The 14,926-nt window shown below is 40.2% G+C and overlaps 1 protein-coding gene across 7 annotated transcripts in view; it reads left to right on the top strand.

Moving 5' to 3' along the window:
* The window catches only part of NELL1 (neural EGFL like 1), a 465,038-nt gene that overhangs the window by 412,345 nt on the left and 37,767 nt on the right, over nucleotides 1–14,926 (top strand). For 5 of the 7 annotated variants that reach the window (XM_032794577.2, XM_032794575.2, XM_075065234.1 and 2 more), the window contains one exon: nucleotides 10,114–10,254. The exons of the other annotated variants lie outside the window; for them this stretch is intronic. In XM_032794577.2, the coding sequence (XP_032650468.1) occupies nucleotides 10,114–10,254 (141 nt within the window). The remainder of the gene's footprint in view (nucleotides 1–10,113; nucleotides 10,255–14,926) is intronic. 7 annotated transcript variants of the gene reach the window in all.

Below are 14,926 nucleotides of genomic sequence, written 5' to 3'. Positions count from 1 at the left end.
GTCTGAAGTAGCATCCAGTCTGAGAGAATTGAGTTTGATCAAAGTCTAACACAGAATGGTTTAGTGATGTTAAAAATTCAGCTCCTAATTAAAAAACAAGAGTGAGAGCACACCCCAGATGCACATTTTCTTCTCTGGAAATGGTTAATTATATCTGGGAAAATAGAATCCTCTTAGTGCTTTTCAAAAAGAAAGAAAAAGTAGAGAACAGTGACTTTCGGCTCCTAATCCTGGATATTTGCTAATGACTAAAACACTCACTGCTCCACTCTTCTTGAGATTTTCATCTAGATACATTAACAGACACATCACCTAACAGTCTCTTACATTTACTTATTCTTTAGTTTGAACTAGAACTGTACAGCAATTAAAAATTCCATTTTGCAAAGAATTTTGAGAGTTCCAAATATGACTTTGTTCCAATATGGAATGAAAATCGAAAATGTTGACATTGTCCAGGAAGGAAAATGCTGGGGGGAAACATAGTTTTGGGTTGATCTAAACTTTTTGTTTTGATTTTGACTTTTTGATTGTCTATTATTATGTAATATATGATACAAAAGGAAACAAAATATTAAATAAAAAGTCATTTCAGAAATGTTTCATTCCAAAGATGTTAAAATGGACATTTTGACTGACAATTTTTTTTTTCAGTTTTCTTCCAAAATGAAGTTCTGGTGAAATCAATTGGTTTCACAAAGCACTAGATACAGCTGGAATTGCCTAATCCAGCATGATATGGCTTTGTCGAAGTTTCTCCAGCTAGCTTTAGTTTCAACTTCTCAGACTTCCCAAACAAGAAGATGTAATAAACAAAAGAAAAAGGTCTTGAATGTATTGACTAGATTGTGTGTGGGATATGTTCTGCAGAAAACCACTTTCATTAAAGAGCCTGTTGAGAAATGCAAATAGGCGCCAGAGGAAGCTTTAACATCACTGGGGTGAGTGTGGTTCCAAGCTGGGCACAACAGAGAGAGGCTTGTACTGCCATTGTGCGCACAAGGCAACTAGAATGCCACCGATGTGTGTGCTGTATGGTCTGTGTTTAATTTTCTCCAAGCAATCCTTCCAGCCCTTCACAGTCTTTCAAAAGGTCTTTCTTTGTAGCCGCTCCTCTATGGAAAATAAACATGCTTATTCCATGATGGACAACACTAACCACAAATGATCTCTGGAAGGCTTTTTGCATTGTCTGTTTGTGGATTTATTTCATAGAATCATAGAATATCAGGGTTGGAAGAGACCTCAGGAGGTCACCTAGTACAGCCCCCTGCTCAAACAGGACCAATCCTGATAAATCATCCCAGCCAGGGCTTTGTCAACCTGACCTTGAAAACCTCTAAGGAAGGAGATTCCACTGCCTCCCTACGTAACCCATTCTAGTGCTTTGGAAAGTTTAAAACTATTGAAAATGCTCTTCTGAAGCTTTAAAAAAAAGTGTTTTTTTAACATTCAACTTGCTTGCAGGCTTATTAAAGAGACTGGAGCTGTCTATAAGGCAGGGGTACTATATACATTTAAATTAGCATTTGGCTTCTTTTCTTACCTTACGGTTACATACAGGAGTTGTGAGGATGACGGTTGACACTTTTCTTAGTGGAAATAATTTGCCTTTTATCATTTTCTTACCAACTGCTGCCTCCTATTAACAGTGAAATTGTTTTGAAAAGTATGCTGTGGTATTGTTGGTGTTCTGTTGTGAGAAAGACATGTTTTTGAGCTTACCATTTGGTCCTTTGAAATTTGTTATCTATTTATGCTAAACAGACTGTTCCATCTTGTACTCGGATGTGACATTCTGAGTTAATTTCCCAGCTCTGAAGAAGAGCTCTGTGTAAGCTCAAAAGCTTGTGTCTCTCACCAACAGAAGTTGGTCCCGTAAAAGATATTACCTCACCCACTTTGTCTCTCTGTTTTGAAAAGTGTTGTTTACTCTCATATGACTCTTATGACAAGGCTCAAACTAATCAAGAGAACTTCCTAATAATGTGAATGTAAGCTTCCCAGTGAACTGGTAGGAGCTCCATCACAAGTCTTTTTGACATTAAACTGGGAAAACACGGAAGAATATCTTGTAGAGAACATTTCTGCACTGTCACAGGATGGGACTAGATGAGATAATGAGTTATTCCTACTCCTCTGTGATATTGATCTTAAATATTTTAAGTGCCGGGTTTAGTGATATATTAGCTGGTAATACACCTGAAGATTGCCCATGGGATAGTCTCCTTTCAGCAGTAGAACAATGCTAAGGCTTATCAATGAAGCTATTTCCACTGGAGAACTAATGTCACTTAAACATTGTTTGTGGAGCACTTCATTGTTGGACAGTTGGTGCATCAAAGGTTATGTGAAATGGGGTCTGTCAGTATGCTAATGCATAAGAGGCTAAATTCATCCACTGTGTAATACCCTAACCTGTGGTTGCCAGAAGCTGGCAACAGAGGATAGATTACTTGATAATTGCCCTATTCTATTCATTCCCTCTGAAGCATCTGGCACCTGCTGGAAGAAAGGATACTGGACTAGATGGACCATTAGTCTGACCCAGTATGGGTACTGTTATGTTTCCTCATTCCATACACTAGATCAATAAAATTTGTGGTCAATGATGATTTTTGCTTCTAGAAGCAAAAAAAAGCGTCTTTTTAGTTTTAAATACAGGTACAAGATTGGTGCTAAAAGTGTCTGCTATGGTCATCATGGATTAGAATGGATCTCCCATATTAATTTTGCTCTTTCATTCCCAAGCAGTTTTTGTCCTAGAGCTCCTATCTAGTACACTGTAGCATTGCTTGGGTATTGCACATGCAGGTATAACAGTATTGTGGCCTAACTGAATTGATTCTCAAGTGTCACAATTTCTAATATATCTTAAAAAATTCAGCCAATTTTTGCTGATGACTCACCAGTACAGGTAACACTGCACAGCCTTGGGTCTGTTTGGTTGTTTAAGAATCAGCTTTATAGTAATTATGTGGTGGAAGGATGACCTCACTGTTAAGACACCGGTCTGTGAATCAAGCAATTTGAGTCTGTTCCTGGCTCTATCATAAGTTTTCTGTGTAACCTTGGGTTACTCACTTAACTCTTTGTATCTCAGTTGTTCCATCTGTAAAACAGGAATACTACCTACCTACGCTACTATAGGAAACCTTATAACCTACCAACTTTGAAGCCAATATCTCTCTGTGGCTTACAGAGGAGCGGCTAAAATCTAGTTCATATCAGAAACTCAAATACAACCTTAATTGTGGACTGGCTACTGTCATTCCTTGATCATTGGCTGCTAAAATTTTCCATTAAATACTATGGCAGTATTCGTGTTTCCTAAACAAGTCTTTATGCTTGGTATGAAAGAATCCAAAACTTTGTCTTAGATAATATATTGTGAATTGACAATCATCTGGCTAGCTCAGCGACTTTTAAATTGCAGCCTTCAAGTATGCTGCAGATTTAGCATACAAATAGACTAATATGAAGAGACATGCACTAAACTGATAAAGAAATCAGTTTGGAGTGTTTATAAAAATGGATTTCAGTAAATGAGATGTGATATATTAAAAGAATTAATCTTAAAAATTGCTGGTATCCAATAGTCTGTTATCCTGATAGCTTCTTGGGTTAAACTAATACTTTTAAATTTACACACACATTTTCCAGCTGATTAACAATCCTGATAACACTAATCCACAGTTGCATAATAACTATGTTACAGCTGCTCTTTAATTTTAATAGGTGCCTGGACACACCATCTACCTCTGAAGTACCATGTAGCTGCTACATATATTCCGTTTTTATTGGGACATCACGAACATGAGTTGTATTTGTTATATTTACAAACTGCAGTTTTTTATTTCACTTCCCTCTCCTCATGCCCTGGAGCCTGATCCTACACTGTTACCTAGGACAAACTGCCACTGCCAGAGTAAGGACTGTAGGATAAAGCCCAACATAACTATAACTAAAATCACAACTTGAGAAGTGCCACAGAATTGCAGTTTTTATGATAAACATTTGAGAGTAAGCATAATTTCTTCATGCCAGCTGGAAAGGGGCACCAGGGCCAACAGAAAAAGTAGTAATAATAAACCAAATTCAATCCTGAGATAAGCAGGTACAACAATTGAAACTAGAGGAGTGATGGCCACTTGCATCAGGACTGAATTTGGCCAAATAAAGTTTTAGAGGGGTGGTTTGTCTGAATTTTTTTTTGGTTTGGGGAATGGCTGTGGGTTATTGTTTTAATTTTTAGCTTATTAATCTGCCAAATGCGTAACATTCAGATCACATGCACCGGCTTCATGCTGTTTTCCTCAAAGCAGTTGAATTTCTGTGGGAGCATGGGAGGCCCCTTGAAGTGGGTGCATGTCTGCTCTGAGGTGTGTGGGGGAATCATATTTGCATAAAGCTTTCATCCATATTCAGTTTTCCCTGTCTTAGTTTTATGAAAATGGAGGGAGATAGGATTCATGCCTCACTTGTCCAGATGGATGGTCATTAAGCAATTTTATGATTAAGAGACTCTTTAGGGTGATGTTCCTTTGGAGCATACAGCTATGATACTCTCCTAGAATTAGCGTACTTAACAATCAAAGAGTATGATTTCAGTTTCAGATGTCAGAGACCTTTGTGATGCTGTATTAATTGGAAAATAACTTAATTTTGTTTTTACCAAGTGTCCTATTCAATAAAGAGCTAAAGAAAAGGATTTCATATTTTTTTACATGAACAGCAATATTCTAGAAATTTCATGAACAAAGGCTTTATTTTAAAAACTCTGCTGTCTCATTTTGTGTAGAGCCTCTGGTAAAAACAGCATAAGAGTATAATCACATAATGACAGAAATATGGTGAAGCATTTTAGAAGATTGACTTATTTTAATTCTCCATTTTTCATCAGGTTCTGAAACCATTGTGTTTTATTTTGAGGTAAATTATCCTATTTATCATGTCTGCATAAATACCTCTATGAATAATGCAGGAAGCTGGAATGGTAAAAGTAAAAACTACAGACCTGTCCTCAAAGGACAGGATTAGCATCCTGCAAAAGCTTATTCAAAACCAACTGGTGTCCCTGTTGTACAATGGAAAAATGCACCACTTCATACCTTCTGCTAAATCACCATAATGGAGTGTTGTCAGATCCATTAACAATCCTGTGCTAATGACAGTTAAATAACCAAGTGGGATAAAAGCATGCATTAGAACCTGCTGTACAGTAACTCCTTCCAGATGGGCATTGTGAGCAGGGCTTAACCTGAAAAAAGGTTGGGAGGAGAAGGGCACCATGGGGTGGGGTGGGGTGGGGGGAAGAACTGCATTGCCCCTTGTTAAAATATAGTTAAATAGGAAATGTAAAAATTATATTAATGCAGACTTCATGTTCCACACAGCTAAAAGTCACACATTCATGATAGTCAGAAGTTGAGATTCCCACAAGAATATAAATTTGCTGGGTCGCACATGCACACTATTTGTTCTATATTATATATTTAAAAATGTAGCACTTGATCCAAAGTCTGTAAAAGTCAATGGGAATCTTTCCATTGCTTTCAGTGAATTTTGGATTAGCCTCATAAAGATGAATATACAATAAAAGCTGTTTTATCCAGCACTTCACCACCCGGAAGGCTCTATAAACTGGCATTTCTGACCTGCATTGAGGTTCCGGTTTATAGTCTGGTTGGTGCAGGGCCGGAAGGGGGTTGGGGCATCAGAAAGAGTGTAGAGTGTGGGCTCTGGGAGGGAGATTGGGTGTTGGAGGGGGCTCAGGGAAGCGGGTCGGGGCACAGGAGGGAATGCTTTTAGGAGGAGGCACGGCAGTCGGCTCTACATGCTGTGTCTACCCACAGGCACTGCCTCCACAGGTCTTATTGGCTGTGGTTCCCAGCCAATTGGAGCTGCAGAGCTAATGCTCAGGGCGGGATGAGGACAGAGCTGCCTGCCGTGCCTCCGCCTGGAAGCAACCAGGGACAGGTTTCCACTTGTGGGGAGCCACCCAACGTGGGCACCCACCGGATCCGGCACTTTGCACTCTCTCCCGTACCCCAACCTGCTTCCCTGAGCCCTGTCCCACACCCAGACTCCCTCCCAGAGCTCACGCCCTGCATCCCCTCCCATGCCACAACCAACCCCCAGCCTCACAACCCCCCCACACCCAAACTTCCTCCCTCTTAGTTATCTGGAATTTTTCACTTACCAGCATCTCCATTCCCCCAACGTGCTGGACAAAACAGCTTTTACTGTATTAAGCTATATATTTAAGGGGGCATCCTACTATCTCCTTTCCTTTCCTCCCACTCCCCGCCCCCATAAATGCTTGTAGAGGGCCTTAATGTAGTGGAACTTTTGTGCTTCTCCAGAGATCTGTGCCCTTAACATAGAGAGAATGTGGAACATTGGTTTAAGGGTGGGCTGGGAGAGGAGCAGCGCACATGGACCTGTGATTGCACAGGTCCAGCAGTCATTTCCTGACAGCTGCGTTAGGGCATAGTCCCAGAATAGTTTTGTAGTACTTGTTTGGGGAATCAATACAATTCTGTTGTACATTGCTGTTTTTATTCTTAATTTGCTGCTATATATTTTCCTCCCTTTACTTCCTTTTAACACATCTTTTTGTCTTGAAATCGATATATAATACACACACTATAGCTTTGTAGGCCATTAAATCATATACTGTAATGAAAAATCTGGCACTGATATATGTGTACCATATGCATATAAATACTGTGTACTTATGGCATCTTTGATCCAGTGATCTGAAAGTGCTTAATGTAGGTGAGTGAGTGTATAAAGATGGGAAAACAGAAGGGTGAAGTGACTTATTTGAGCCGGCCAGTGACAAACCTAGAATAGAACCCAGATCACTTGATTTCCAATTGTCTTATCCAGCCATTAGATATTGCAAAATCTTCATATATACAAATACTCCACATCAAAGTGCTTCCAAGAACTATATGAGGATAAGATGGAAAAGATCCAACTAGGTCATCTAGCTAATGCCCCTGACAGTGTGAGCTTGCCGTCTCCATTATATGAATTACATACTTTAAAACATCCCAGTTTACAAAGACCTCTTTGTTCTTAAATCACTCAGTATTTACAGAACAAATTAACAAATATTGTCCATTTATGACTTGCTAAAAATAGGGTAAGGGATAATAGGATCAGCTGAAGGGCCTTTTCTTTTTTAATTTAGCCTTTGTGGACATTTGTGCAAGTGTGGGGGCTAACCAACTGTAATGCATTAGACAAATGGAAAGGCTACTTATTATTTTCCCCTTTGCCTTACATGCAGTACTTTAGACGTTTATGAAAATTTCATTGCCTAACCCTTTTCTCTATTCCTGTAGGAAGCTACAGACAAAGATGGTGTTGGTAGGTTAAGGAAGTAATCAAATCAAGAAATAATCAGTGATATTTTATTTTTCCCAACATATTGTGCATAGCCTCTCATTCTGAGTCTCTTCTCCATTCTTTAAATAGGAGCAAATGCTCAGTTTTCTTCTCTAAGCAGGAGAGCTCTCTAAAAAGTAATCTACTAATCAGCATCCTGTATCATAAACCTAAATCAAACATTCTTTCAAATTGACTCTGCTTTGGAGATAAACATTCGGAAAACTATTGATTTCATAAATTAAAAACAGTAGAATTGAAGGGAGGGGAGGTCAGGTAAAGGACTGACCCACGTAAACAATTTTTAGATCAGAGTGCTCTTGGATTCAATACAAGGGCAGAAAAAGAAGCAAGAAGGATTCATTTGCAAATAACCTGCAGTAGCAAAGTCATGCACTTCCCAAATAGGATTAAACTTGTTCTATCAGCCATGACATGTGAAAAGATCATGGTTATAAATTCCATTTGCTATAATGAATTGAAAGCATCTGAATTTGCAAGCAGCACTCATCATTGATGGACAGTTAGATTTGTACATAATTTTAGCATAAAAACAAGTTTCCACAAAATATAAAGTACAGACGAGTGGCAGTAGCAACAGAGTTTAAAGAGTAAACAAGCTGACTTTATTATTAGACAGATGTTGAAGAATGCTAGAAATAAATGGTAGTTGTGTGCCAGCGCTGTAGAAAATTATATTGCTTCACTTTTGAGCAGAATATGAACACAAAAATGTAAGGGGGGCTTTGTTTAGATTCCTCAGTTAGATTTAAACAAAAATACCATTATTAAACAAAAGAAAGACGAGTCTGTCCTTTTGTGGTGCACTGCTAATACAAAATAATAAATATAATTGAATTTGGAAAATACTTGGTTCTGATCTATACTGGTCTACAGCAGAATAAATTTCACTGAAGTCAATGGAGCCACACTGGTGTATAATATTTGTAAATGGAGATGAGAATCAGACTCAGATTGCTCAGTAAGATCCCAGTCTTGCATCAAGATCCAGGGATGAGAGCCCTGCACCCATGCTTAAGGCAGAATGAGGCCAAAGTCTGCAGATTTCCATTGTGTTTGTGATACAAGTTTTATTCTTGTTTCACGTGCTGTTGACTAGCTAGGAATAATTCTCAGTGGATGAAAGCAGCTCATCCTTGTTGAAGAAAAGACATTCATTTATAATTGGAAAGATCCCCTACAGTGGTGCTGAAAACTGTCCAAGATTTTTTAAAAATGGTTCTGGCTAAACAGAAGAATAAACCATTTTTTATGAACATCATGAAAGTATAACAGCTTCTTAATTACTGGAAGGTTAACATAAAATTAATTTGCTAATTTTAGTTACAACCCTCCAAAATATACTGCATAAATGCTCAAAGGAGAACAACAGCCAGGTGCCAGCACTAATCAGCCAAGGTTATTACAGATTATGATGTTAAAGAAGGTTTAGAAAAATCCTTAGTAAAAGCAACACATGTTTACTGGAACTCTGCAGGGAATCAAACTTTCTGTATATTTCCACTGCTACAAAATTACAGGTATATTGCCATTTGTTCACTCTTTTCCAGAGGATCTTATAACTGCAGCTGAAAGATATGATTGCCTTTTCTTTCTGTCACATGCTATTACAATGTATTAACTTCAATCACAGAAACAGTGTGAAAATTGTAATTTCAGCAAGGTGTTAGTTAATTTTGTAAAGTGTGTTGAACACACAAAATCCTGTACTGTGACCAAACATTAACTCTTGAACAGAAATCCAGTTGCTGAAAATTTGCCATCTTTTGCAGGCTGTACTGGGATGCCCAGCTGGGAGATTAGGCATATTATTAACACTGATTAGGGATCATTTCTATCACCTTTGCTCTCACTGCATCAGACTGTCTGGTCCAGCCAAACTCTAGGGCCCAGAGGGCCTTCCTCAGTCCTTGGGCAAGCTAGTGGTCTGATCTGGTTCTCAGAGAAAGTTAACATAGTGCCATGGACCTATCAGCCAGTCTCAGAGGCTTCCCCGCCATGATTCTTTTTGTCCGGTCATCCTACCTATATTTGGGGTCAGGAGAGGCATCATGGGAGTCGCTACAGCAGCCCTACACCAACAGAGAATTTCCCCTATACCAAGAGAATCCTCAAAGGGATGGATCCAATGATTCTAAGTCTGCACTGCGCTGGAGGACTAGTATAAAGCAGACCTAGTGGAATTAAGATCATACGCAGTAAGACTACTTTCATAATTAAATAATATTCCATGTAGTGGTGGTAGAGTAGTGCCCTTAGGATCATAATTGTACACCACTTCTACAGCACTTCAAAACACCACCAGCAGTAAGAATAATCTCATATTTTATTTTGGATAATTAATCTTTCATTCTATAGCAATACTTCAGGATTCTCAGAAAAAGATACGGGGCAAATTCTCAGTTGAGAATCTCCCTCAGAATGTTTTATGTACATGGAAAAAATAGTTCCTTACCTCTGAATAAAAACAGCTTATTTATGTATTATACTAAAATTTGTATTTACTTTTTATGTTTGATGTCCTACTTATTGTTGTTTTTGCTGTTGTTGAGCCAACTATATGTTTGGTGTTTGGAACCATAACAAAATACAATCCATATTTTAAAGGAAGACTTTAAAAAAAAAAAGGCATCTAAAATGTTGGTGTCAAAGGAAATTAATTTCCTGGCTGGCTTGTGTTTTTCTCTGAGGCAGATATTGATGAATGTGCAGAGGGGATCATTGAGTGTCACAACCATTCACGCTGTGTTAACCTCCCGGGGTGGTACCACTGTGAGTGCAGAAGCGGTTTCCATGACAATGGAACCTACTCACTTTCCGGGGAATCCTGTATTGGTAAGCAAAGATCAGCATAGAGCTTTTTTTTCTTCTGCATGGTGTCATACACTGATTATTTGAGACAACATGTCCTGAATGGTTACTATATTTAAGGCAAAAATTAGAATGTAATTAACCATTTGTTAAGCTCATCAGCGTCCTTAGTAATACAATGTAGACATTGATAAAAGAGATCTGAACCATCACATTTCTGAATGGTTATGTGGAATACGACAATCAGAGGTCAAACATCTGACTTGCTGTCCTTAGCCATTTATCACCATAAGTAAATAACAGGGCCCCATGTAGGTTGTTCTGCAAGTGTGACAGGCTACAGAATATGAACCATCACTTTCAGATTTCAGCACAAAGATTTGGGAACACACTTAATCATAAGTCAGTGTTATTCATTGTGTATTATCATTTGCATTTATCTTGTTTTATTTTTAGGGCTATTCAAATAGCCTCAAATGCTTTCTATGCTGTACATACTGTATTTGGAGAACAAGGTCATAAAGACACAGATTGAAGACATTTTTGAAAGTGTGTAGGAATCCCACTCTATCGTTAGGCTCTGTGATCTAGTTTTGAAAGTGAGGACCAGGAGTCAAGATGCCAGGGATAAAGTCCTGGTTCTGCCACTTTTATATACTATGTGTAAACTTGGTTTGGTCACTTTACTTCTGGGGCACAAGACTGCATGCAAAGGTGCCAAGCAGTGGGAACACCACAGAGCAGATATTGAGCAGAACATTCCTCTTCTGTCACCACATTACTTCCCTTGCACAGCCCTAGATACGACTCTTCACTGTCTCTCCATATGATAGCGTGTTGATGAGACTTGGGCTAAAGGACAGGGAGGCAAGGACAGCAATACATACCCCTGCTGCTATATTGCATTCTTCTGAATACTGTGTTCTTAGGAAAATCTACAATGTAAGTTTCTATAGTCCCTTGTAGCGATTTCCCCACAAAAAAATCTCACACCCAATAAACAACTTGGGCCCTGCTCCCAGGCTCACAGAATCATAGAATATCAGGGTTGGAAGGTATCATAAGCCTTTCCCCCAAATCTGGACCTTAGCGTCCAAAATCTGGGTGCTTAGCATGAACCTCCAAGCTTAATTACCAGCTTGGATCTTATCTCGCTGCCACCAGACAGGAATTACAGCGCCTGCCTCACTCTGTCCGCCAAACTTCCTTGGAAGGGATCCCATATGACATCGATGTAGACTCTGAGTCTCACACACAAAAACATACTCACTTCTTGTCATCTCCCTCTATGCTTCCCTCCAGATTCTTCGTCTCTGGGCTACTGAAGTACTGATGCTAATCCTCTTTACTCACAATAGCAAGAAGCATTCTCCTCTATCCTTCAAGAAGAAAACCCCAAATACAGGAAACAGAAATGATTCTATCTCTCTTTCCCCTCCCACCAATTCCTGGTGCTGCAGCCACTTACCCTCCGTAGATCCACTCACATTATCCAAGAGTGATGAGGGCGGGTATCGGCTGCGCGGTATCCCTATTCTTCGTCCCTTAGCGCCTACCATGAGAGAAAACTCAAAACAAGTCTTAAAAAGAAGAGGAAAAAGACATAAGAATTTAATCTCTGTGCATCAACGTGACAATACAGGGCTATTGGCTTTTAGAAAAGCTATGAATAAACAGTCTGATTCAAAAAGATACCATCATATGAAACTTCCAGCAAGCTAACAATGTAATACAGACAAACAACATTAAAAGCCTTATTGTTCTGCTGTACCTTCTTACAATTGGAAACAGAAGTATAGAAGATAGAAAGAACCTTCTCATAGCTGAGAGACAGACAAAAGACTCAGACCCAAAAATTCCCTCCATGATTTTAAAATCCAGTTTCCTGATTGGTCCTCTGGTCAGGTGTTTGGTTCCCTTTGTTAACCCTTTACAGGTAAAAGAAACATTAACCCTTAGCTATCTATTTATGACAGAAGGGACCTCAGGAGGTCATGTAGTCCAACCCCCTGCTCAAAGCAGGACCAACAACAACTAAATCATCCCAGCCAGCGCTTTGTCAAGCTGGCCTTAACAACCTCTAAGGATGGAGAATCTACCAGCTCCCTAGGTAACACATTCCAGTGCTTCGCCACCCTCCTAGTGAAATAGTGTTTCCTAATATCCAACCTAAACCGCCCCCACTGCAACTTGAGACCATTGCTTCTTGTTCTATCATCTGCTGCCACGAGAACAGCCTAGGTCCATCCCTCTTTGGAACTCTCCCTTCAGGTAGTTAAAGGCTGCTATCAAATCCCCCATCACTCTTCTCTTCTATAGACTAAATAACCCTAATTCCCTCAGCGCCTCTCCTTGTAAGTCATGTGCCCCAACTCCCTAATCATTTTCATTGCCCTCTGCTGGACTTTCTCCAATTTGTCCACGTTCCTTCTGTAGTGGGGGGGACCAAAACTGGATGCAATACTCCAGGTGTGGCCTTGTCCTTGTTGAACCTCATCAGATTTCTTTTGGCTCAATCCTACAATTTGTCTAGGTCACTCTGGACCCTATCCCTACCCTCCAGCATTATCGACCTCTCCCTCACAGCTTAGTGTCATCTGCTAACTTGCTGAGGGTGCAACTCATGCCATCATCCAGATCATTAATAAAGATATTGAATAAAACTGACGCCTTGGGGCACTCCGCTTGATACCGGCTGCCAACTAAACATTGAGCTGTTGATCACTACCCATTGAGCCCGACAATCTAGCCAGCTTTCCATCCACCTTATAGTCCATTCATCCAATCCAAACTTCTTTAACTTGCTGGCAAGAATACTGTGGGAGACCATATCAAAAGCCTTGCTAAAGTCAAGATATATCACGTCCACATCCAGTTCCCGCAGCCGGGCCCCGGACCTTTTAAATTGCCAGCTCCCAGCAGCAGCCCCGTGGTAGTGGCAGCAGGGATCCGGCGGTGACCTAAAGAGCTCCAGGCTCTGGCCGCTGTAGGGAGTCTGGGCCCTTTAAATCACCAGCCCAGCCCCACTGCCACTGCCCCAGTCCCAGGGTAGTGGCAGCAGGGCTCCGGCGGTGACGTAAAGAGCTCCGGGCTCCAGCCAATGTGAGGAGTCCTGGCCCTTTAAATCATCAGCCCAGCCCCACTGCCACAGCCCCAGAGTAGTTGAAGCAGGGCTCCAGCGGTGACTTAAGGGCCCGGGGCTCCCCGAAGCAGCCGAAGCCCCGGACCCTTTAAAGCTCTGCCCAAGCCCCGCTGCCGGAGCCCCAGGGTAGCAGTGGCAGGGCTCCAGCAGTGATGTAAAAGGCCTGGGGCTCCCTGCAGCAGCCAGAGCCCTGGACCCTATAAAGTGCCCCCGGAGCCCCGCGGCTACCGCGCTATATGCAAACCCGTGTTATATCCGGTCTCGTTATAGCAGGGTAGCAGTGTATATATTTACCATTAAAAACTTTATTTTGCACTGTAAATGCATTTTGAGGTTTTGTTTCATATACACAAGTGAGGAGGTCTGCCTACTAATAAAAAATGAGAAATGAGTTGTCCATTGAGAAAAAATTAGCCAATTAGGGCCTGATTTTGTGCTAAGTAAATTTAGTGGAAGTTTGGTGGAAGACTGGGCCTATAATTTAAGAGAAAAATCTACAATTAAAATTCAAAAGCAATACTTTATAGACTGTCCAACAAAATTTTATTAGCTTTTTATGCTTTGTCCTAAACAGACTCTTGCTACCAGGCAATGTATGCATTCCCAATGGTCGATTTCATGAGGGTGGTTGTGTCAAAAAATAATTAATTTCACAGCATTTCATGGTTTAATAGATACAATTCCACATGAAAGTCATTTATACTCAAACATATTCTTAGATATTTAAAATCCTGCTCTATTTATTTAAGTATTGTAAAAAGAGAGTGTCAGACAGTCTAATTTTATCACAAAGTAAAGCAACATGAAATCACCCAAAAAGGTCCCAAAGAGTACTAAGCATAAAAGACATCTATAGAATTCTTTCATGCCTGCCTGTCTCAGATATTTCAGAGGTGCCAACCATCCTGCTGTGTAAGCACTGGTAACAAATGTAATAAAGGCCTTGGACCAAACTATGATTGTAATTCCGGTCTCTACAGGCTACACCAAGAATGTATATAGTCCAGTGTTGTCACAATTTTGAATTGTCCAATTTCCTCTTTTATAGATGGGTGCACTACCTGCTAAAGTCAGTAGTCTGAGTTGCAGTTGATGGGAGTTGTGTTCATGTAGTAAGGGCAGAACTGAGCCCAAAATGTTACATTCCATGCTATGCTAGAAGATTGAAGAGCAGTGTGCTTTCTTCAAAGCAAACTGCCCTTGTTTTGACCTGCACAGTGTGTTGGAAGTTCACGAGGTGAGACATTTTTCTCACCATGTGGAAGCAGGAAATGGAATGTGAAATTGATGGGATTTTTTTAATTAAATAGCTTTTCTGAGCCATCTGCTGCTGAGCACCACAGCCAAAAAGAGCAAACCAGTTTCTGATCATCTTTTATACTGGTTTAACAGTTAGAAATTAAACAGCAAATTCTGCTATTCAAGTAGATCATTTAAAGATTAAACTGTTAAATTCTTCTTCAAGTGCTTGCTCATATCCATTCCAGTAGGTGTATGCGCCGCGTGTGCACGTTCGTCGGAAAACTTTTACCCTAGCAACTCCAGCGGGCCGGC

The sequence above is a fragment of the Chelonoidis abingdonii genome, chromosome 4, assembly GCF_003597395.2.
Source record: "Chelonoidis abingdonii isolate Lonesome George chromosome 4, CheloAbing_2.0, whole genome shotgun sequence".
NCBI lineage: Eukaryota > Metazoa > Chordata > Testudines > Testudinidae > Chelonoidis > Chelonoidis abingdonii.
The sequence above is the reverse complement of the archived record's forward strand: the minus strand, read 5'-3'. Positions and strand labels throughout refer to the sequence as shown.